Genomic DNA, 24508 nt, shown 5'->3' with positions numbered 1-24508 from the left:
TAAGGTAATACAACATCAACATTGAAATAATGCCACATCAACATTTTTTTTAATTTTTTTAATGGCGGGTACAAAATTGAAACCTAAGCTAATCATTAGGTATGATTTGGAAACAAAATAAAATTTAGATACTAAAACAAAATAAAAGTAATAGTTTAAGCATTAAAAGTGTATTTCACCCTCTTCTTTGATCAAAATGTGACCACCCATTGTCAGGAGTAAGCCGAACCCGGTCAGTTGGGCATATATATGTTTGTGAGTTCACAGAGCCCCGTCCGTCCTTGTCTTCCAACATTGTCTTTGATATCAACGAACCGTAAACTGCTTTTTGTCCTTCTTCTTCTTCTTCCAATTCAAATTTCAAAACACTTATTCCCAAACCCAGAAAATCAACAACATGAGTCGTTTCTGGACTCTGCTCTCAAATCTTCATTCTTTAGCAGGGTATTTCTTTTCTTTTTCTATTTCCCTCTTAATCTCATGTTCAAAGACTTTTAACTTTTTATTCTTCTTGTTTTTGATGTTTGCAGGCCTGTGGTGATGTTGCTGTATCCCTTGTAAGAAACTTTCAACTATACCATCAATTTACTTACATGTTTGTTTCCTGAGAAAATAATTTGTCTTTTCTTTTTCTTTCTCCTGCATCAGATATGCCTCGGTGATAGCTATAGAAACCCCGGGCAAGGAAGACGATGAACAGTGGCTTGCTTATTGGATTTTATATTCATTGCTTACTCTAACCGAGATGCTGCTTCAATCAGTCTTGGAGTGGTAAAACACTTTATCTGCATATTTCAAAGTTTAAAGTTCGTCTCTTGACATGTAATTATACTTTTTGGATTGTAAATTTTGATCGAATCGGATTGGATGGTGTAGGATACCGATTTGGTACAGTGTGAAGCTGGTGTTGATGGCGTGGATGGTTCTGCCACAGTTTAGGGGAGCAGCTTTCATATAAAAGGTTTGTGAGAGAGCAAATCAAGAAGCATGGGTTTTTGAGACATGATGCTAAGACCCTTCACAAGGCTAATTCTCCAAAGGGCTAAGACCCTTCACAAGGCTAATTCTCCAAAGGGCTAAAGACCCTTCACAAGGCTAATTCTCCAAAGGGCAAAGGGAAGAAGAAATTCGTCCACTTCATCGTCTACAAGAAAATAAGTTAGCAAAACCTATGTACTTTAACTCCTAACATTTATCCAAAATAATTCGTAATTAGATGGAAACTGTTAATCGATCCACCATTAACGTAACGTATATAATTGATATGATAAATCTTACAAATGATATACGATAAATCTTACGTGTATCAAATGATATATGATAAATCTTACGTGTCTTAAGTCATGTCATGATTTTACACATTTAAGGGTAATTCAATCATTTTAACACAAGGATATTTTAATTATTTTATAATTTTAAGGTCTCAAGCCCACTTAGTAAGAAGCAAGAGAATTTTAATCTTTTAGCCAAAGTTTTTAAGGCTTAAAATCCATTTATTAAGCACTAAAGGTATTTTGATAAATTTACAAAGTTTAGGCCCTAAGTCCAACTATTTTTCAAATATGAAGATCTTGATAATTAGTCTTATTTTATCCATTCTTCTAAAGTTTCAAGGTTCCAAATTCATTTATTAAGCCTCAAGGATATTTTATCTTTTTATAATATATGAAAATATTTTGGACATTTTACATTTTGTAAGGTTTGAAAGGTATTTTAGGAATATGTATGCACTTAATAGGTCATACAAGATTATCATATGTGTTTTCAAATAAATTGGATCATTTTATCCAACTATTTAATATTTAGGCCATTTCTTAAAATTTAGAGTTTTGTGACATTTTAGCATTTAAAATTTTAAATTATGCTTAAAAGATCATTTTAGGTAATCGAACAATCTATTTTAAGTTCAAAAGGATTTTTTTGGGCCGTAAGACCCAACTAGAGCCCTCGATTTTAATAGAGGACCCTCAAACTAGTAGGGCATGATTCGAAACCCAAAGGTTGTATTTTGGGCTACTGAAACTTTCTTGATCTAAAAGAAGAAACCCTCTTTTGAGCTAATAAAAAATAATGGCAGTTGATTTAAGTAATAAATAGTTTGATATTATTTAAGTAAATCTTGAGTTATTATATATACAAAAAATCTTGACGGAAAATTCACTTATCAAATCTAAGTGTGCAACATAAATACCTTCATATTAATCCGAACAAAGTTCTAAGAAATAAGGGGAAAAAACGAAAAAGGAAAGACAATGAGCTACGTGTCGAATCACCTACATGCAAAACCGCTACGTTGCAACTGCAAGAGCAATGAAATTAAGTAGTCCTATTCTACAATCATGAAAAGTAGCTTTAGTGTCTGGTAACTTGTTTGTCAAAGAAGCATGGATTTGGCGGATAAGTTGATGAATGTCATCGTAGTCACCGTATCCCTTCTTGCACCCTTCTTCCTTCATCAATATCGTTCTCTCAAGGCCTTCATCTCCACCGCAAGAACCTTATTCAAGGAAAACGTAACCGGAGAAGTTGTACTCATCACCGGAGCATCTTCAGGCATTGGCGAGGTCCGAATTTACCCAATTCTTGCATGTATATATGTATGATTCATAGCTGTAGTACATTGTTAGATATTTTAACTCCAATTTGGTAATTAAATTTACTAAGATTAAAATTCGTACGTGAGAATTATTTTAGAAAGATATCATCTTTTGTAATCACAGATACTAAGATAATGACTTGGGATACACCAGATTTTAGTATAGATATCGAATTTTGAAATACATAGGATATTATATATTTGTACCTTTAATGATCTTGATGTTTATTTTTTTCATACGCGGAGGTATGCAACTGTTGAACAACGTTAAATCTCATATTTTGTATTGTATTGCCTTGTTGATTTCATTTTGGTTATTTTTTTGCTTATAAATTCTTAATAATTCTTGTATTTATTTTCTTGAGTTTTGAAGCATTTGGCATACGAGTATGCTAGGAGAGGAGCTCGATTAGCCCTCGTTGCGAGGAGAAAGCATCGTCTCCAAGAAGTAAATGAAATTTGTGACATCATTGGTTCCCCTGAAACTGTTTACATCCTTGGAGATGTCTCTAACATTGAAGACTGTAAGCGGTTTGTTGATGCCACTGTAGATCATTTTGGACAATGTAAGCGCAGATTTGATGATTTTCTTCATAAACTCTTGCTCTTGGGATTCTTCGAATTAATGGTGGTGATTGTTGCTAACAGTGGATCATTTGGTCACCAATGCTGGGGTTGCACCGGTCTGCTTGTTTGAGGACTATGAAGATATCACTAAAGCTTTACCAGCTATGGTAATCAATCTATCAAATTTCTTTTATTTTCATTTTGGCTTCAAATATTCGACATGAATTGATGATAGGTCGAATTATACTTCTTTTGATTTTTAGTTTGATAGGTGATGATATGTTACTTTGAGTTCCCAAATCTTGGTGTAAAGATACAATTTGTCTGTTAGAAATAGTAATTTGAATTTCGTTTGATCTGACTTGAAAAGTTCCGTGAAGCAATAAATTTCATGTTCTTTCTTTTATAGTATAATACCTTAAATTTTGACTAGTGACTAAAAAAATTTTCAAAGTTAAAAAAATATTATTAAATGAAACAAAATTTTTAAACATTTAAATTCAGCAAATATTAATTAAGTTGATGTGACCTTATGACTCGTATTACGAGACATATAAACTATGGGTTTTACATATCGATTTGTGATTGATTACTAGTCATTATTCCGTGACGATTTCAAATACATCCAATTAGAATATGTTTATTTCATGTATCATATATGTATTTCGACATTTTCACTTGAATAATCCAAGTAGCATAAATCACAAGGTGGCTCAATGAGTGAATTTTGTATTCATAGGACATAAACTTCTGGGGTTCAGCATACAGCACTTATTTTGCTCTGCAACATCTGAGGAAGAGCAAAGGGAAGATCATAGTGATATCATCATGTTCCAGTTGGGTATTCGCACCGAGAACCGGCTTCTATAGTGCAAGTAAAGCAGCACTGATTAGCTTTTACGAGGCAATGAGGATTGAATTAGGTACCCAAATCGGGATCACAATCGTGACTCCTGGATTCATAGACACAGAGATGACCGAAGGCAAATGCTTATCGAAGGAAGGCACATTGGAAGTCGACCGAGAAATGAGAGACGTAAGCAAAGCTTTTCTCTTCTCAAAATAAGTTTGTGTGGAATGTAATAAACTTTTATGAATTGTTGTTGACAGGTTCAAGTGAATGTGATGCCTGTAGAGACGGCAGAGAGGTGCGCCAAGGCGATAGTTGAAAGCGCATGCCGTGGGGACAAGTACTTGACGGTTCCATCATGGATGCACACCACAGTACTGTGGAGGGTGTTTTTTCCGGAGATGATGGATTGGTGGAACGGGGTCATGTTAATGGCAGGAGCCGGTTCTTCTTCTAGGGATGCACCTAGCAAGAAGCTACTGCATGTAGCAACTGGAATCAAACAACTCTTCTCGCTTGAGGCTTTCTTAACCCCATCAAAATGAATATATACATAAAGAGAGAGAAATAAGAGAGTTAAGGAACCTCATCAATCTTAGAGTGCAAGTTCATAGGTTTTGACATATATGGCAGAAAGTAGCAGTAAAGTTTGTTTCTCTTTCTTTTTACTGAAATCTAAGTGATGAGAAGAAGAAATCTTAGCCAATTAATGGGATATCTCGATTGGATCCGATAGCCAGTGCTCCGGAGTTCAACAAGAAGAAGGGTTCAATCTTCTAAGAAACAACCATGCATCAGATGCAGGACAGCCCTGGATCATCTCCTTGGCAATTGGAAGAGAAGATGTTCTGTTTATCTCAAGAAGCATCATTCCCTACAAAAGAAAATTTTGCAAGTGAAAAAATAAACCAACCATACAAGACAAGTCTTAACATTAAACACCATTTCAGCATTTACAGGGAGTCATGCCCTTGTAAACAAAAGCGGCGCAGAGTCGCAGACCTTCTTAAGTTAGATAAATATTAGTATGGAAGGGATAATCTCAAACTTTATACTTTTCAATATTTGAGTATTCAACAATAGAAATGGACCACATGGAAATCATATATCCAAGTAATCTGGATAAACTAGACCACGCTTTAGAGCTTTTTTTTTTTTTTATCAAAACCAGACTTTAGAGTTTATTGTATATATTCAACCTAATATATATTATAGAATATACAAAATGTTATATAAACTGTTTGAGATTAACAGAAGAGATGATGGATAAAGGTGATAGAATAGGTTAAAGACAGTGGTGAACTATTTTGGGACATACCGACAGTTATTTGCGCCTTGTGCGTAATGCAATATAAGGAATCTACATTCAACCACCTAGGGCGCACCTTCACAACAAGACTACAGTCCACCATGAAACCTAGTTGGAACTCGTGAAAGAGTCTCATAATTGATAAATAGTTCAAGTTTTGACAGGCTTTACCTCAAAATGTGCCAAAAATGCCTGAAACTGCCTCATGTTCTCCTTCATACCTTTGACTATTTGTTTGTCTGAAGAAGGAAGGGCAGCAGTGACCTCTTGTGGAGAACGGCCTATTCCACTCTGCACAACCTGAACTCAGAAATACAAAGGGATTAAGTTCTCAAGTTGCAATAAGCTCATAGCATTGTTGGTAAAAAGCCATAAGCCCTAAGTAACAGGTTTCGAGGGAGAGAATATTGGGGATGGATGCAAATCGATAAGTCCATATTGATAGAAAGAGATGAGGCTTTAAGAGATGCATTCATCTGAACTAACATTGTGATCAATGAGGATCTCACAGATGAGGCTGCCATAATCAACATAACATAGAAGTTCATACTGGAATCCCCTGACACCAGTCAAGAAGCACTACAAAAAAATGTCATAAAATTGCGAAAAACTTCAAAAAAGATCAGATAGTGGAAACCAACTAAATATATGATGGAAGGAATTCTCAACTAATTTTGTGTTATCCGCTTCAATAATTCTAGGCGAATTTTGAGAGCTAAAATGTAAGTCAGCAAAGATTAAAACAATATAAAAAAAATAGGGAACTATGGATACCTTAATCTTTCCCTGTACATGTGTAGCTTTATCTTTAATATCAGTCCACCTGGCTGACAAACTAGCTAAATAGGTAAAGGGAACTTCTTGGTCTCCGGAAAGCATGAAAGAATGTTCAACCACATGGATGTTCTCATTATCTGGAGCAATATTCGAGTTCGAGTTTGACATAGCATTTTCCCTGCTAATGGGAACACTATCAAAATGCATCCTCTCAACATCCTCAGCAACATCGGATGATGAATTAGGCACAGCATTCACTACACGCGTACGAGTGGTGGGATCCTCAACAGTTCTTTGAGTAGTAATAGTGCTAGATTAAACAAAAGTAACACCTACAATATATGGATATAGGCAAAAAGGGATGGACATACAATCATTTATACGCTCTCAATTTGCCAAGTAGCCTTATAAAACTTCAAATGCCCTCAAATTTCTTTAATACTAATTCAGGAAGCATAGCACACAATTGAAGATAAATGATGAAATAGTTAAGGGAAAATCTTCAATGTATCACCAGCTAAAAATACTTAAGGAAAGCCCAAGCAGAAGAATTCTTTCATTTCTTGAACAAAAATGTCAACCTCCAATTCTGGAACTCAAGTGAAATACTAAAGGTTTGTCTAAACTCTTAAGAGTGCCTACATCTAACCTGCCTGCCATTGTCAAAGAGCGGGCAGAAAGAAAGCATTCTAAACTCTTAAGAGTGCATAGATCTAACCTGCCTGTCATCTCCTTTTCTGTTCTATGAGACATCTCAAAATCACAATCAATATACTTAAAAAAGGCATTAATCAATATCTCCCTTGAAAATTACATTTATAACAAACACATACAGCATGCAACCGTTTTTATCCTTTTTGTGCACTCATTTTTTCCTTGGAAAGTCAAGCCCTTGCATTTGATTTCAAAAACAAACAAATAATAAACAACCTCTTTCATCTGTCCAAAAAGGAGCCGAATTTTGATATATTAAATTGTTAGTAGGTTCAACAAAGTTAACACCATTCAGCGGCCATGCAGCAAGAGTTGCTCTAGTTGCTAAAGGAGGAACCACTCCTGTCTTTGTTCTGCATAAAATAGAGAGAGAATTATTCACAACGATGAAAGATTCTTGATTCAAGTGAATTTCCGGTCCTCATTAAATGATTCATACATAATCTGTAAGATCATTCCAAGTTCCAAAACGGTTTAAGAGAAATCACTCAACAAGGATGACAATGGAACAGCTCTAATCAGCATGTCCTGATAATAGTAGAACTAAACTACATATTTTTTCCACTCCTTAAAGGACATTCTGGTTTAATTCAATTTTTTCATTCATACGAACATTGTAAAATTACAAGCATCACAAGTATTACAGTCGATACAATTTATCCGTCTAGGAGGCTGCTAACACACAATTCTAAACTAGAGACTCAGCCTAATTGTACAGCCTTTAAAGGCAATGTTATTTGATTTTAGCTATTGATAACATGAAAACAAAAGTGAAACTACAAAGTATGTTAAACTGATAATTTGTGAGGGGGGAAGGTGACATTACTTGTCTATAAGGTTTGGTAATGTATGTGAAAAGAAATAGTAGATACACTTGGAAATTTAATAATACCTTTCACCCCTAGGTGGCTTGTTGACTTCAGCAACAAGACGCTGTCGTGCAGCTACTAGGTCCTCAACCACTCCTCCTAGAATTTCTAAACTTTCAGGGACCAGCATAAGAAGCCCACGCCGTACATGCATTACAGATGGCAACCTACAGAATAAAAAATATAAACAAACTACATCAAAGCTTTGGCGACTAATTGAACTAAAGGTTTTAAACTTTGGTTGCCATGAATAAATGTGCATCTGTCCAACCTAGGGGAAATAAGGGTCTAAGGGATAATCTAGGTGTTGTACCAGCAGTAAAAGGATCAAGTGACACTGCCCAACAAAATAACCAGTTCAGACAGTAACTCATTGCAAGAAACTGTAAAGAATCATCTGACTGAAAAATTAAGGTAGGCCTAGCCATACATATCAAGATAAAACATTACTGAACAATGTAAAATAAACTCATTCTTCGAAAATGGGATTTTGATGAATCATTTACAATTTATGAAGTAGAGGTAGTATTTTCTTTACATGAATTGATAAGACAACATAGCTTGTCTTCAAGTAGCCAGATAAACAATTTATATCCAACGTCACACACCAACACCCTGTGAATAAATAAGAAGAGATATTACAAAGTCCATGTATGACCAAATCGATCAGTCAAAAATGCAGAGAATAATCGGCCAAAATCTGTCAAGGTGCCATTGATTCAAATTCATGCCTTCAAATCCAAGGAAGATCATGCTACCACTGGTTGCCCTTATGAAATGCACTCTCTCTTAGCATATTATGAACAAGAATTATAAACCCATTGATTTATCTTGTCAAGTGGCGTTATCCCACATCTCTTAAGTAATAGAGTTGCGGTCTTAAGTTAAAGTTGAGCCTCTCCACCTACTACCACTTGGTTTTAGGTTAGATGCTTAACATAGTATCAAAGCCAAGGTTTTGTTATGTTGTGTTTCCCACCTAACCCCGTGAGAGGAGTTACAACCCATGGTGAGGTTGTCCACATGCCAAGAGATTCCTCGCGTGTTAAGTGGCATAATTCTACTGGTCTAATATTAAAGTTAAGCCCCTCAACCTAGTACCAATTGATTTTAAGTTAAATGATAAAACCGTCAATACTAAAACTAGCATTCCCTATCATTAATACCATACAAAAATCAGTAATAGCAGCAGAGAAGAACCTTCAATCCAGCCGGAGCCAAAACTTGGAGATCTTTGATAGGCCTGTATTCCATTCCAAATATGCGTTGAACACCATCTGTAATGGATAACTTAAGGCACCTCTTGATCCCAGAAGGCGTATCCTGATACCTTTCCTTGAGAGGACAACTGATATTTACTATCTCATCAACCTAGAAACATAAGAATTTGGCATGAACAGACATTTGAAACATCAACACATCCATTTTCTGAATAGTCTTCACTAGTTAAACAACCGAACCTGCAAGACAAATGGTCCTTTGAGATCAGCAAGGTGCATCGAATCAACGTTTTCAGGAAGAATGCCGCCGCCGGAACAATTCATATCAGAAAGCAAGAATTGTTGAAAGCAAAGCTTCGCTTTTGCAGAAACATCGAGAGCCGAAAACCTAGGGACCGAGCTTTCTAGCCCTTGAATGCAGGAATCCAGCCACTCTCTCCTCAATTTGAGTCCCATTCTTGAAAGGAAGTCCCCAATCGGAGAGCCAGAGCTCTCGTCCACCACCGGAGAAGGAGTGAAGCTTTCATCGACATCGATGAAATCATCATCGGATTTGGGAGTGGCTCGGCGGGGTTAGGGTTAGGAGGAGATAGTGTCACTGGTTGATTACAGACGGCGGAGCTTTCATGTGGAGGTTCGTTATGGGGTTGCTGTTGCCTTCCTACGCCTTCTTCGTCGGATGAGCAGTGCAGTCTTAGGCGCCTTTTCGCCATTGAAGTAGAAATTTCTGGGGATTTTAGATATTTCCCTCCACTGTAGAATCATACAGTTCCTTTTTGAGGGTTTTTTGACGGGAAAATGACATATTAAGACCTGTATTAGATTACCGACTTCTCTGCCCAAGCTTCATAGTGGACTAGCAATAGCACTTGTGTATTATAAATTTATACATCAAAATAGGATGGCTAGTAGGATGATAATTTGAATCGAATTTGATAAAGTTGAAATTTAAGAAAAATAAGTTTGCGTTGAGTCAAATTTTGCAAAGAGTATAGTCAAGTTCGAATGTGGATAATTTTTTTTTTCCGAACAGACAAGAATAATTTAAAATATTTAGTAATTAATAAAATAATTTTTTAATTCAAACTGAGTTCTTCAACTCTATACGTTAAATGTAAAACGCATGTGAAAAAATATAATATATATATATTGTATATGATTATAAAAACTCAATTTCAATTTAATACCGTAACATTATAAATATTTATTATTAAATTTTAAACATAAACTCAAACAACTTGAATCAAAGTAACTCAAATTTTTTAAATACAGCTCTATTCAAAAAATTCAATGAAGTTTAAATTATAAAATAAGACATGTCAATTCAATTAACTTTAAAAAAACATTCGAATTCAATTCAATCGAATACTCACCCAGTGATGAAAGAAACGAACGATTTTCATTTCACCCAAAGAAAAAACATTTCCTTTTCCGTCATTGCTTTCTCGGAAAATTTGACATTGTTGGTCTCTCATACATAACATACGCTCTCCCACAATGTAATTAAACTGCGAGAAAATCGCCTCAGTGACCAAAAAAAAGTTATAATATACGATTTTAACCAACTTTTTTTGGATTTGCCAAAATGACCAACAAAATCGCAACGCGAAATAAAAATCGCAACGCGATCCCCAGAATCGCAAATCAGTTTCCAAAATCGCAACGCGATTCTTGAAAATCGCAATGCGATAGTACAAATTCGCATTGCGATTTTCCAAAATCGCAACGCGAATATGAAAATCGCAACGCGAACACATAAATCGCAACGTGTATCCGTAAATCGCAACGCGTATCCGTAAATCGCAATGCGTATCCGTATATCGCAACGCGTATCCGTAAATCGCAACGATAATCCATAAATCGCAACGAGAATCTGTAAATCGCAACGATAATCCGTAAATCGCAACGAGAATCTGTAAATCGCAACGATAATCCGTAAATCGCAACGAGAATCTGTAAATCACAACACTGAAATTTTGGGTATATAACACTGAAATCATAAACTAAATCCCTAAATCGCAACTCATTCCATCTCCATCTATCACTCTCTCCGGCGACATCCGTTCCTATATCCAACGACATCCTTCCCAATCCGGCAACATGTTTTAGTTTCGCAGCTCGTCTGTTTAGTAAATTAATTTACAACCATGAAATCATCTAATGTTGATCATGTTTGGATAGATTTGTGTTTTGGAGGGTCATGGGATAATGTTCATGGTGTTTTACAATATATGCCTTTACCCATGAATCTTCAACTAAAATTGTCTTTACAAAAGTTAACTTATGAAACTCTAATGCTACGTGTTTCAAATAAATTGAATTTAGAGCCCCTAAGTGGATTTAGGCTATCTTATCAGAGAAATGGTAAAGTTTATTTGTTAACCGACAATGAAGATGTTGAACGATTCATTGCTTACATTAGTGTTTCACAAGATGATGTTACATTGTATGTTGTTGAACCTAGAAGTAGTATTGTTGGGTCAGTAGCGGGTAGTAATCAACTAAGTTTTTCTCAAAACCCACAACCTTTCTCTAATCCAAATCCCAATCAACTTTCAGCACCAAATTCCGGTTTTCGTATTGACCAGTTAGACGATGATGAGCCAACAGAAAAATTGTGAGTACTAGTCAGTATTCGAAATTTGGTCTTGGTCAATATCCAGACTTTGATATTGGTCAATACACGGATTTTGATGATGTTTCAGAAGAAGAAACAGACCATGTGTGTAATGATTTTAATATTGGTCAATACCCGAATTTTGATGATGAAACACCCGTTGCCGAGGAAGATGTTGTTGATGATAATGAGGAGGAAGTTACGACTGTGAATGAACATGTTGAACATCCATTCTGTAATTCATATAATCCTGAAGAAGAAAAAGAAGAAAAAGTCCCCGAAGAAAGAAAATGCCACGGGAGTATAACTGGAATATGCCAGAATTACTTCAGTTACCGGAAGAAGAGTTGGCAAAGAAAGCAGTTGATTGTTACACAAAAGTTATTCGTGTCAAGAAAGATGATTGTTTTGATACAAAGGAAGACTTGAAGATAGCTTTGTATACGAAATGTGTGGAAGATGGCTATCAACTAAAAGTTAACAAATCAAGCAAAGATCGTTTCGAAACAAGGTGTATGATTGACAAAAACTGTACGTGGCGTATGATTGCAAAGAGAATAAAAGATTGCAAAATGTTTCAAGTTAGGACTTTTATTGATAAACATACATGTTCAAGAACCCAAGTTTTTCCTCACCATAGACAGGCAAACAAAAAGGTGTTGGGTGGTTTTCTGGCTGAGTTAATGTTTTTGAATGGCAGGGTATATCGGGGACATGAAATTATGACTGACATGAATGCTCGGTTCAAGATTAGTATATCATATTCTCAAGCTTGGAGAGCCAAATGTTATGCCTTGGAATTGTTGAGGGGGTCGCCAGAAGCATCGTTTGCCCAACTGCCGGCTTATTGTCACAATTTAAAGCTGAAAAATCCTGGGTCGGTAACTCATATCAAAACAGATAGAGATGGACGCTTTGAGTTGCTGTTTATCGCCATTGGTGCTACGGTTAGTAAATCAATATAATTTTGTTGACTCATTTTTGTTAGTTACATGCATTTCACATTTAAATGATTATATTTCTTGTGTATATTATTTTGTAGATTCGTTCGTTTATTACTTGCATGCGCCCAGTTATTATAGTTGACGGAGCACATTTGAAAGGTCGATACCTTGGAGTAAACTTATTAGCAGTAGCCATGGATGCTAACAATGGGATATTGCCAATAGCTTACGGGGTTGGCAAATCTGAAACCTCTGATTCATGGACATGGTTTATGGGGCATCTTAGGGATTGCATAGGTCCTATTAGCAATCTGACAATCATATCCGATAGGGCAAACTCAATTGACAACGCTGTTAGAAGGTGTTTCCCAGATGCTTTTCATGGACTTTGTGGTGTTCATTTGTATAGAAATCTAAAATCAAGGTCTGCTGGTATAAAAAAGCACAAATGGACATACTGGAAGGCTGTAAAAGCTTATCGGGAAGTGGATTTCAATAAGCATATAAATTGTTTAAGACGTGTTTTGCCTCAGTGTGCTCAAACACTAGAAGATGTCGGGTTTGAAAGATGGTCAAGAGTACATCAACTTGGAGCAAGATATGGTTTCATGACGTCTAATAGTGCAGAATCAATCAACGCTCTAAGTCGTCATTCCCGGAAATTACCCATTACTATGTTAATGGAGTTTTTTCGAGCCTCTATTCAACAGTGGTACTACAAGAAAAGAAACCATGCAGGTATTATTTCTTTGAATTCGTAACTTATCATATTTATATATTTTACTAAGTATTGTTTATTTAAATTTACAGGAACATTGGAACATCGTGTTACACCATGGACTGAAAAAAAGATAACGAAACGTGTTGTGAAGTCAACGTCATGGAGAGTTGAACCATGTTCAAACACTTTGTTTCAAGTACTGGATAATAACTTAAATGGGCTAGTCGATCTAAATGCAAAGACGTGTATTTGTATGAAATGGCAAACATCTGGTTATCCGTGTGGCCATGTTATAAAAGTTGCGCTTCATTTAAACCAAGATGATTCAAGCGCATACGCTATGGATTGCTACACTACAGAAGTTTATCGACAGACTTATGCCGAGATTGTCTACCCTATTCCACATCCTTCTGAGTGGGACATACCAGATGACTTACAAACAGTTTTGCCACCAGCCATGGACAGAAGGCTACCTGGCCGACCAAAAAGTCACGATCGTATACCGTCTAAGGGTGAAGAGAAGAAGAGATCGACATGTAGTCGGTGCAAGGAAAGTGGTCATACAAGGTTGACATGTGGATCACCAGTGCCATCAAATCATCTTTTCCTCTACCAAAATATGGATCCTCATCAAAATCCAAAGCTCATATGGTGTCAAGCAAAAGGCAACCATCTTCAAAATCCCAATCACAATTGGCTTCACCTTTTGGGACTGTTAACTTAGGTGATTTTTAAATGCAAACGTTGTATTATGTGGATTTTATGTGTGAACTTTTAACATTTTCAGTTGAATTAATGACTCAGGCCAACCATTTTGACTTAACCAACTCTTGTTATTCAGTTGTTATCACTATTAGGCATGCATTTGACTATCGCAACACGGAAATTACAATCGCAACGAGAGAATCGCAATGCGAAATGAAAATCGCATTGCGATTCTCTCGTTGCGATTTTCATTTCCGCATTGCAATTTTCATTTCGCATTGCGATTCTCTCGTTGCGATTTTCATTTCGCATTGCGATTTTCATTTCGCATTGCGATAGTCAATTTTGCCTTCAACATAATGCAGATTGAAATCAACAAAATCACCATTACATTTCGCAATGCGGAAATGAAAATCGCAACGAGAGAATCGCAATGCGAAATGAAAATCGCAATGCGAAATGAAAATCGCAACGAGAGAATCACAATGCGAAATGAAAATCGCAACGAGAGAATCGCAATGCGAAATTAAAATCGCATTGCGATTCTCCCATTGCGATTTTCATTTCCGCATTGCGATATTCATTTCGCATTGCGATTCTCTCGTTGCGATTTTCATTTCGCATTGCGCTTTTCATTTCGCATTGCGATAGTCAATTTTGCCTTCAACATAATGCAGATTGAAATCAACAAAATCAACCATTACATTTCAATCAATTAAACAAGCACAAATAAGAATTATATTCGCATCAATTACACAAATCAACTTTTACAAATCATCTTTTACAAATCAATTAAACAATCAAAAAATAAGCAATAATTCTTATTTCCGATCATCTACTATTGAATCAACTTTTACAAATCAATTAACAATCAAAAAACAATCAATTAAACTATTGAATCAACTTTTGCAGCCATACATCATTTTCACGCAGTTCACTTCTGAGATTAACCTGCAGAAACCAAACATTTGCTCAAACAACACTTCTACACATCTAAAACCTACAACAGCAAATTATTGAATTCTAGGTACTTAACCAAACATTTTCAAACCAAAAGTATATAAACTTACCAATTGTTTATGGACATTTTTATAACGCGGATGCAGGTAGGCAGCGTCTCGTATATATCGATTTAGCCATATAATGCCGAAACCACAAGCCTACTGCAGCTCTATCTCTATCGGTGGGAGGTAGATACTTGATGCTTCCCGTCGTCAAACGCTCCAACGCCAAGCATACGAGAGGACCACAATCTCCTCTGGCTCCGCTCGTTTGTTGTGGCGCGGTCTCGTCTCTAATAACTGTAATATTGAGCTTCTTTGGCTTCTTGTTTCCAGAACGAGTCCAATAATTGATCGCATCCAAGAATTTAGCCAAATGAGAGCTCCATCCCTTAATAACATCTCTTAAATCAGCCAATGATATGTAATTTATCATGCTGTCATACACTATTGTCTTAAGGGATGGGAGCTGAAGCTCGACGAGAATCCAATGTTTACGTTCCAAAACAGGGATAAACACCTGCAATCATAAGTAATAATTCATTCATTTGCGCACTTATTTCATAAAACCTTTAAACTCAATCTAAAATAAATACTAACCTTATCGACCTCCCACCATGCAGGATAAAGTTTAGCTTGTCCATTGCCCAAATCAAATGATTCATTTCGTGCATTCTTCAAGTGAACGGCGTGAAAAGACGTCGGCATAATTGTATATCGTATATTTTTATTTTTCTTAAGTTTTCTTATTATTAGAAGACGTGTCACCCACGCATCGATATGCTGTTTTACAAAAAAAGACATATATTAGTGACTTACATAAATTTAAAAAAAATTAATCAAATTGAAATATAAGAAAAATATAAGACTTACCCCCCATCGAAATAGCCATTGTCTTCGACCCCTAATAATACGCCCCACCAAGACCGATCAAGCAACAAATAGATATCATCGGTGAGCTTGCATATGTCAGTGAAACACCCCTGGCTCCGCTCATGTAGATAAAATCAACAGCGGTCTTAGCCCAAAGGGTGTTATCCAGAATTGTGTCCGGTAGTTGTTCCCTCTCCTCTTCAGATACCGGTATGGTACTGGCCGGTAACTCATACAAGAGCCAACTTGAATCCATCATGTCCGGCACGTCAGAGGGTTTCTCAAGAAGCCTACATATTACGCCATGTGAATCGGGCTCTTGAATGGTGGGAGGGACCTCTTCAATGATGACAGTGGCCTCTTGAACGGTGGGAGGGGACTCTCGAGGAATGATAGGGGGGGCCTCTTCAACGATAGGAGTGGACTCTTGAGGGATGACAGGCGAGTCGGGCTTCTTCTTGCGGTGTCTTCGCACTATTGGGGTGTACGGAGACTTAATAGCACGTGCACGCTGTCTGATGCGTGAACTCCGTCGTGCAAGCATAACCCGACGTAAAGCATCCACTCTATCGGGCCGCTAAATAATTAAATACAAAAATCAGTAAATAAACAGACATGATATTTAAACAGTGAAAACAAAGACAAATATGTTTCAAACTTGCATTGTATTCACCCAAGTCATTATTCTATCATAGTTCACAAAATGCATCAGATAACAAAGAAAAATATGTTTCAAACTAATACCCTGAAGTTAGTATTTGTCTTTGTTTTGTCTTTTGGTTGAAAGTAAATTTATCCATTCAAGTTTCAATTTGCAGAAGAAGAAATAGTTTACTTTCGCAACACGAAACTTAAAATCGCAACGCGAAACCAAAATCGCAACGCGAAATGAAAATCGCAACGACAGAATCGCAATGCGAAATGAAAATCGCAACGAAAGAATCGCAACGCGAAATGAAAATCGCAATGCGATTTTGGTTTCGCGTTGCGATCTTGTCGTTGCGATTTGGTTTCGCGTTGCGATTCTGTCGTTGCGATTTTCATTTCGCGTTGCGATTTTGGTTTCGTGTTGCGATTTTAAGTTTCGTGTTGCGAAAGTAAACTATTTCTTCTTCTGCAAATTGAAACTTGAATGGATAAATTTACTTTCAACCAAAGACAAACAAAGACAAATACTATTTCACAGTGTTAAAGAATACACAGTTTAGCAGAATTGGCAGCAACCGAACAAATTTACTTTCAACCAAAAGACAAAACAAAGACAAATACTATTTCACAGTGTTATAGAATACACAGTTTAGCAGAATTGGCAGCAACCGAACAAATTTACTTTCAACCAAAAGACAAAACAAAGACAAATACTATTTCACAGTGTTAAAGAATACACAGTTTAGCAGAATTGGCAGCAACCGAACAAATTTACTTTCAACCAAAAGACAAAACAAAGACAAATACTATTTCACAGTGTTAAAGAATACACAGTTTAGCAGAATTGGCAGCAACCGAATAAATTTACTAAGCAATCTAAGTGAAATGGCTAATCTAAGTGAAATTACGAGTAAATTTATCATTAAGTTAAATATGGAAAATCTTAAACTTACCTCGTTGCGTAGAGTATGAACCTCATTCTGCAACGATACTATCATCTCACGTAGAGCGGCAACCTCACCACATAAAGTTGACACCTCCACACGCCATGCACCATCGTTATCGCGTAGAGTACCGATCTCCTCACGCAAGGCATTGACCTCATCACGTAACTCCCTTGACTCATCCCGTTGAGGTGGAGGTGGAGAACAGGGAGATAGGAGTCGTGGCATCTTTGTCGGTCGCCTATCATGAGGTGATGGTGGAGAAGAGGCTCGATGATGTGACGGGATAGGTGATGGCTCTCGTTCTAGAGGTGTATAGTCGGGTCGATCGGGTGATGGCTCTAGGTGAGGTGATGGCTCTCGAATTGGAGGAAGTGGATGCTGCTCATCATCCGTGCCATCAAAAAAATTCTGACTAGCTTGCCACCAATCAGTGGCAAGCTCTTCCTCCGTGGGTGTCAGTCTTTGTAATGGAATGTTAGCCTCCTAAAATATAAAAACTCAAACAAAGTTAAACGTCTACTATTAATAACTTGTTTATATATTATATGAAAGTATTTGTGTTAACTTACATTATTTATTGTGGCATATGGTATTAAGTCTTCCCAATCCAACAGAGTTTTCCTCTTCCAGGAAATAGCCCTGGGAATATCATTTGACGTTTTATTGCATATGTACGCATGCTGGGGAAAGCCTCGAATATCCAAATCTACAAACAATATAATAACAAAATTAGTAATTGTTAAATAATTAATTATAATTTTAGAAACATTATATAAAAATTCTTACCTTAAAGGCCCAAACAAAGCCTGACAAAGTGTATTTGGACCCATCGCCCCGCAAACTTTTGCGGTCATCAAAGGCAGACGACAACTTAGTCCAGGTAGCTTTCCATATATACGAACCCCACGGAAACAGATTCCATGCATTCAGGTCCTCTACCAATATTATTAGCTCCCGATGAATAGGTTGTCTGGCCTCTCTGCCTAAAAAGCCGGCATACACAAGTAGTAGAAGGCATACTCGGACAACATCGACGTCATCCATCCGAGTGAAACCAGCTTTCTTATTAAACAATTTCTTCAGGTCGTCGACATGTAGGTTCGGCTTCTCCATTGACTCATCCGGAAAAACCCGGGATAACCATGATGGGCGGGCGATATGACGAGTGTACCGGCCTACATCATCGTGTCCGAATCGTAGACCAGTGATTAAGCAGAACTCCTTCCGCCCAAAACAAGTATACGCTGGTGGAAAATGAAACCATATCTCTTCCTCACCACGTTGTATACTGTCGGGTAGATTTGATGTCATGGTCTGAAGCCACAAATGGGTCAAATTAGCATCTCCACCCGGATGCTGTACTCTCAGCCATGGCCCGAAGCAGGTTTCCTCAAACAATTGTCTTTGAGCAGGTGAAAGCTTCTTTGCAATTGTAGTGGCCAGGCTGACTTTATTTCTCAAGGTCAATTGAGCCGAAAAAAATTTCTACAAAAACAATAAACATACCAAGTTAGATATACCAAAAACTACACTGTGAAGATATACCAAAAACAATAAACATAAAAAGTAGTAGTTTATTCTTGAAACTAAAATTTGCAACACTGTTTTGTCTTTTGGTTGAAATGAAAATCGCAACGAGAGAATCGCAACGCGAGATGACAATCGCAACGAGAGAATCGCAACGCGAAATGAAAATCGCAACGAGAGAATCGCTCCTGAATCGAGTAAATCTTGGACCTTACATTTCAATGCCCCACAATTCTCAGTGGTGTGCCATGAGCTCCCAATATGATAGTTGCATATGGTGTTAATATCATTTGGATTGAACCGGAGTCACAAGATTCTTCTCAACTAGCGTTGGGAGCAACTCCTCATATGTCATTTGGATTGGACCGATGCGAAATTTTTCTTTCCTTGGTTTTCTCTGAGTTTGTTTAGAAATACCGGATGATACAGCAGCAGTGGAGATCGTAACACCTTTGTTGGCGTTGTAGGTGCTGACTTTGTTGATATCTCGCTCTTTGTTCTTCATGGGAGACTTCTCACTAGATTCCCCTCCTTCGATTTTTCCTTGTTTTATGGCTAGCTCGATCATCTCACCAGCCATAACTAGATCTGAGAAAGTTCCCGATGTAATTGCCACCAGGTGACCGAAGTAAGACGTCTTCAAGGTCTGTACAAACACCTTCTTGGTTTCCTTTTCATCCAAAGGTGGATGAACTTGCACAACCAAATCCCTCCATCGTTGTGTGTATTGTCGGAAACTTTCATTGTGCTTCTTTTCCAAGCTCTGCAACATAACTTGGTCTGGTCTCATATCATTGATATGCTTGTACTGTTTGAAGAAAGACTTGGCTAAGTCTTTCCATGTCTTGATATGAGTTCGACTGAGCTGGTTGTACCACTGGATAGCTGAACTAGACAGACTCTCTTGAAAGCAGTGAATCAGAAGTTGGTCATTTCCCCCATATCCCGTCATCTTCCGACAGAACATAGTGATATGGGCCGAGGGACAACTATTCCCATCAAACTTCTCGAATTCAGAGACCTTAAACTTTGGTGAAAGCACCAAATCTAGAACTAGGCTCAGCTCCATTGCGTCCACTCCATAATAATCATGGTCATTTGGACCATCTTCATCTGATCTTCTAACATCTTGATCTTCTCTTTCATCTTCTTTGCCTTATTCTCATCGTCAAAATCCGGGATATAATAGTCTTCCAGATGATTGCCAGTGTTGGTTGCAGAAACTTGTATATTTGCACCAGATATGGCTTTCCCCCTTGATAGCAAATGAGTCAACTTGTAATCCGGGTAAGATTCCATGTGAGACAACCATTTGTGGGGTTGGTGGTATAGTGACTCTTTCAGATGAACCTGCCCCTGGTATACTAGCTTGTTGGAGACCCGATAACTTGGCCATAATTTGATCGACCAAGGACTCCTGGTTCTTCTTGATGGACTCCAAGGTACTTTGACTGTTCTGAGACATCTTATCCTCCAGTTCTTTCTGTTGTTTTTTCATATTCTCTTCTATTTGAATGATTCTGGCCTCCATTCGCCTCTTTTTCAAGCGGGTGTTATGCGGATGGGGTGTGTCCAACGCTTGAGATGGTGTATCCAGTATTTATTCATTTTATTAAAGCATTCTTTCGTTAGTTAATGCGAATGCAAAGAAAATAACAAAATGCAAAATATGTCTAAATGCATGATGCATGAAATATCCAAGGCCTTGATCCGAAAAATGTGTCTGTTATTATGAATAATCCTTATTGGGGACAAAAGTGTTTTATCTTTTAAGAGACAAAAATATCCTGACAGCTTTTGACATGTTGACTAGTCTTCTACCTTCGTCTATCACTGGTTGAATAACCTATCGTACCGCTCCGACTTCTTTGGATGAACCGTGCAAATGTTGAGTTGCTTTTTGTATTGGCCCAAGAAGTCTCGAATGACTGCATCTCAAGCATTTATCTTTTGTTGAGCATGTTCCCAATGAACACGTCATTGGAGCCCTCAATTGATAGGAACTATATGAAGTTCATTTGTTTGTTTCTTGAATTCGTCAGCAATGGTCTCTAATTTCAACTATCCATTGTTGTCTTTGAAGGGACTCCCAAGATCAATAACCTTCATATTGCCCCTACAACCTCTACTAGTCAGTTTTTCAAAGATAGACTTTCATTGCGCTTGATGTAGACCCGGTTCATTCTGAGTCATTTATAATGCAGCAGAGTGATATACTCTTCAATTGTGGGCACCACATCTTCTGGATTGAATGTAACACATAGTCGCCTTGTAGACTGTCCTCTGCATTTTCATCTCTTGTATTACAACCCCTTTGTCTATTAATCCAGATTATTTTGTGTGTAACAAACACCTTTTTAGGAATCAATGACCTCTTGTTATGATGTAAATGCTTAAAAAACACAAAGGTAAAAAGTTAGTAAAATAAATATATTTTAAAAAAATGACGAAAGAAAGAAAAAAAAGTAAGGAAAAAACATGGTTATGGTAAAAATGTCCTAGGTTTTGGAATGTGGTTTCGGGTAGGCTCTATTTCTCCTTAGTATCCTGATTTAGGTTCTAAAAACCGGTACCCGAGTTCTTCTTGTCGGCGCCCCCTTGGGCTTGCCAGACCCTTAGTCCTAAACCCATCACAGGCTTGTGTAGACTAAGTTAAACTTGAGAGGACACATTCCCTTATGCCCGCACGGTGAATAAATTCACACGAAGGCTTCGCTTTCACCCCCACTTAAAACAGGTTTGGAGCTCGGGTTTAGAGCCTTAGATGAAAAATCTTTAGGGGCTAAAATCATTAGAAAACGATTAATACAACTATTTACTCGAAAAATATAATCAAAAGTAAGCAATAAGGAACGAAATGTTACCTTAAAATTTAAACTTATCATTTTCATTAAAAAGACCACTGGAAATTACCTTAGCCTGACTCACTTACTTGTGTCCCCAGTAAAGTCGCCAAGCTGTCAGAACCGTCTTTCAGTTGGACCCGGAATTGGGCTTCGACTTGGAAAAATGGATTATGAGTAGTCATTGATCATTTATTTTAAAACAAATGGGTTGATCGGATACCTTATTTCTTACCTGATCTACGCCTTGCCAAAGATGTGTCGGATTCGGGAGTCGGTTACAGTCAAAGAAGGGTTAGCACCCTCGAACTGCCCTTTCGGTACTACGTAATTTACAGATGTCTTAAATTAAGAAAATTGTTATTTAAAGTAAAAGGTAAAATAACAATCCAAATTACTTACTGAACAATTTGAAAGTGTACCCTTTAAATGTCGAGAACGTGTTAGAGGAAAAAAAATAATGAAAATAAAAACGGATGAAATAAATAAATTGATATAAAAGGGAAAAATAGAGTAAATAAACTAAAGATAAAGAAATAAAGAGGAAATATAGATATGAAAATAAAGAAAATTTATGAATAAAAAAAAGACAAAAGCTGAGAGTTCACATGTGAAATAATGAAAAGAAAAACCGTGACCAAGGCACATATTCCAAGCAAAGTAAACATCCTATATATATCCACTATGCAATAGCTTGGATTAAAATAAAGGAAACAATGAAATATAAAAAAAATAACAAACGAATAAAGTAAAAAAATAAAATAACATATGCATAATAATACGTGGTATTTTTAAAAAAGAAAGATAATGAATATATTATATGTACAAAAAACAGATATATATATACATTTAAATAAAATTTAAGAAATATATATATATATATAAACATATAAATAAGTAGATAGAATGGGGAAAAAATAATAGTAGTAATAATATATATATATATATATATATATATACACGTTAATAGTAAAATAATAATAATAATAATAATAATAATAATATGAAAATATATATATAATAACTTATAAATAAGGTAAAAATAATAAAAAATAATAATAACAAGGATCAAATCGAAAGAAAAAATAAATTCAAAGGTCAATTTAGGATTAAATTCGGATCTTGAATCGAAGAGAGGGGTCAAAATTAAATATTTTAAAAACAGGGGGGACCGAAAAACAACTCCCCCCTTTTATGTTCAAAACACGCGGGTTATAAGAGGTTGGGTCGGGTCCAGGCACGGATCTAAGGCCGAGCATGAGTTGTGTATAAAGGCCAACCTTTTCTTTTATTTCTCATTTCTTCTCTTCACACGCAACACCCCCCATTCTCAAACTTCTCTGCAATGTTCTTCCAAATGAAGAATAAGGGGTCTCGTTTTCCAAAAAAACGGTGGCTCTTTTTAAAGAAAATGGCCTCGGGAGGGTAGATCTAGAAAGATCTTTTCGGAAAACCCCTCCCCGGGTCCTCGGCCATTCGTTTGAGCCAAAAAAATGAAAAACGCGGTAAACAAACTACATGCAAGCCATCAAACCGGGAAGGTGAACAATTTCTTACCTTTATTTCTTTCAAAAAAACGTTACAAAATGCTTCCTATGCTTCTTGTATTTTGCGAGTTTTTCTAGTGTAATCTCTTGTGGATTGTGTGTGTTCGATTACATGCCATTTATAGGGTTTACAAATCCTTATTTTTAGCCTATTTTCAGAGTCCTAATCAAACTAAACTAGTGGCTTATTTGCTGTTTTTCGGTGTCCCAAACATCCACGTTGCTGCGGTTGTTACCGAGGAAAGCGGTGGCTGCGTTAGGCATGGAGTGCCTTGCCGTGAAACTCGGTATTGACTGCGTGAAAAGAGGGATGAAGTGGCGTGATACCCATGGAGATGCGGCTGGACGAGATGGGATTAGGGTTTTTGAAAACCCTAATCTTCTACAGGTCGTGGGGCTTTCTGCTGCTGCAATTTTGAGCCACGTGTTCAGGCCTGCACATGTAAAAAACGAAATTACTAATATTATATAATATAAATATTATAATGACGAAAATCATATGTCTACACAGTGAAAACAGACAAACCAGAATAACCATATCAAACATAAAATACATATATGAAACACAGTACCTTCAATTAGCAACATTTGATTCACATCCTTCGTACTTTTAAGCATGTCTACGTTAACATAGGTAGCTCCATTGCAGACCTAAAATCAGAAAATGAAGAAAAAATTGGAAAAAGAAAAGCAAGTATTACATAATTGAAAGAGTAATGTCATCAAGTACCTCATCCAAAGAGTTGTCAAGAAGTTCCGCAAAAGCTGCAGAAGTAAAATTAATATTTTACAAATACCCATACGAATGAGAGCACATCAACAAGAGAAAAAGGCTCTTCTCATCCAACTGGAATAATAGATATGCATGTGTATGTGTGTTTTGGTATACATAGACAAATCTACCTCCAAGAGCCCATTTATGGCTCGTTGCATTTGAATGTAGAAATTTTGGATGAACCCTTACATGATCCATGCCACCTACAAGTCGAAAGGAAAACAAAGCAGAAGCATTACAAAATAAGTAAATAAAGAAAGACAAAGCTCATACGATTAAGTGCTCAATTAGTTTTCTGTTAGTTACTACCAATTAAGTTAAAGTTCTTTCCCTGTTTTTTGTTCAGCTGATTTCCAGATTAAAAATGAGAAATTACTGAAATTTTTTGTTTCTCAACTCCAACATTATCCCTTGCATGCAAAATATTTTACTCGATTCCTGAATTATATAAATAAATT

General features: G+C 36.7%; 1 protein-coding gene and 2 pseudogenes across 1 annotated transcript; 2 read left to right on the top strand and 1 right to left on the bottom strand.

Moving 5' to 3' along the window:
- Positions 1-286: 286 nt before the first annotated feature.
- Positions 287-1238, top strand: LOC120140111 (annotated as a pseudogene).
- A 1146-nt stretch (positions 1239-2384) lies between these two features.
- On the top strand, positions 2385-4558 carry LOC120140131 (11-beta-hydroxysteroid dehydrogenase-like 6). The gene is made up of 5 exons (XM_039155158.1): positions 2385-2564; positions 2970-3162; positions 3245-3330; positions 3903-4199; positions 4274-4558. The coding sequence occupies exons 1-5, from the start codon at positions 2385-2387 to the stop codon at positions 4556-4558; spliced, it is 1041 nt and encodes a 346-aa protein (XP_039011089.1).
- Positions 4559-4633: 75 nt separating this feature from the next.
- LOC120140163 lies at positions 4634-9731 on the bottom strand (annotated as a pseudogene).
- Between the last annotated feature and the right edge of the window lie 14777 nt (positions 9732-24508).

This window comes from Hibiscus syriacus, unplaced genomic scaffold, assembly GCF_006381635.1.
Source record: "Hibiscus syriacus cultivar Baekdansim isolate YM2019G1 unplaced genomic scaffold, ASM638163v2 tig00110782_pilon, whole genome shotgun sequence".
NCBI lineage: Eukaryota > Viridiplantae > Streptophyta > Magnoliopsida > Malvales > Malvaceae > Hibiscus > Hibiscus syriacus.
The sequence above is the reverse complement of the archived record's forward strand: the minus strand, read 5'-3'. Positions and strand labels throughout refer to the sequence as shown.

Excerpts from the sequence above, each read along its gene's own strand:
- LOC120140131 (XM_039155158.1), top strand. The coding sequence starts at position 2,385 with ATGGATTTGGCGGATAAGTTGATGAATGTCATCGTAGTCACCGTATCC. Across the intron at positions 3,331-3,902 it reads CTAAAGCTTTACCAGCTATG|GACATAAACTTCTGGGGTTC; the intron begins GTAATCAATCTA and ends TTGTATTCATAG. Across the intron at positions 4,200-4,273 it reads TCGACCGAGAAATGAGAGAC|GTTCAAGTGAATGTGATGCC; the intron begins GTAAGCAAAGCT and ends TGTTGTTGACAG.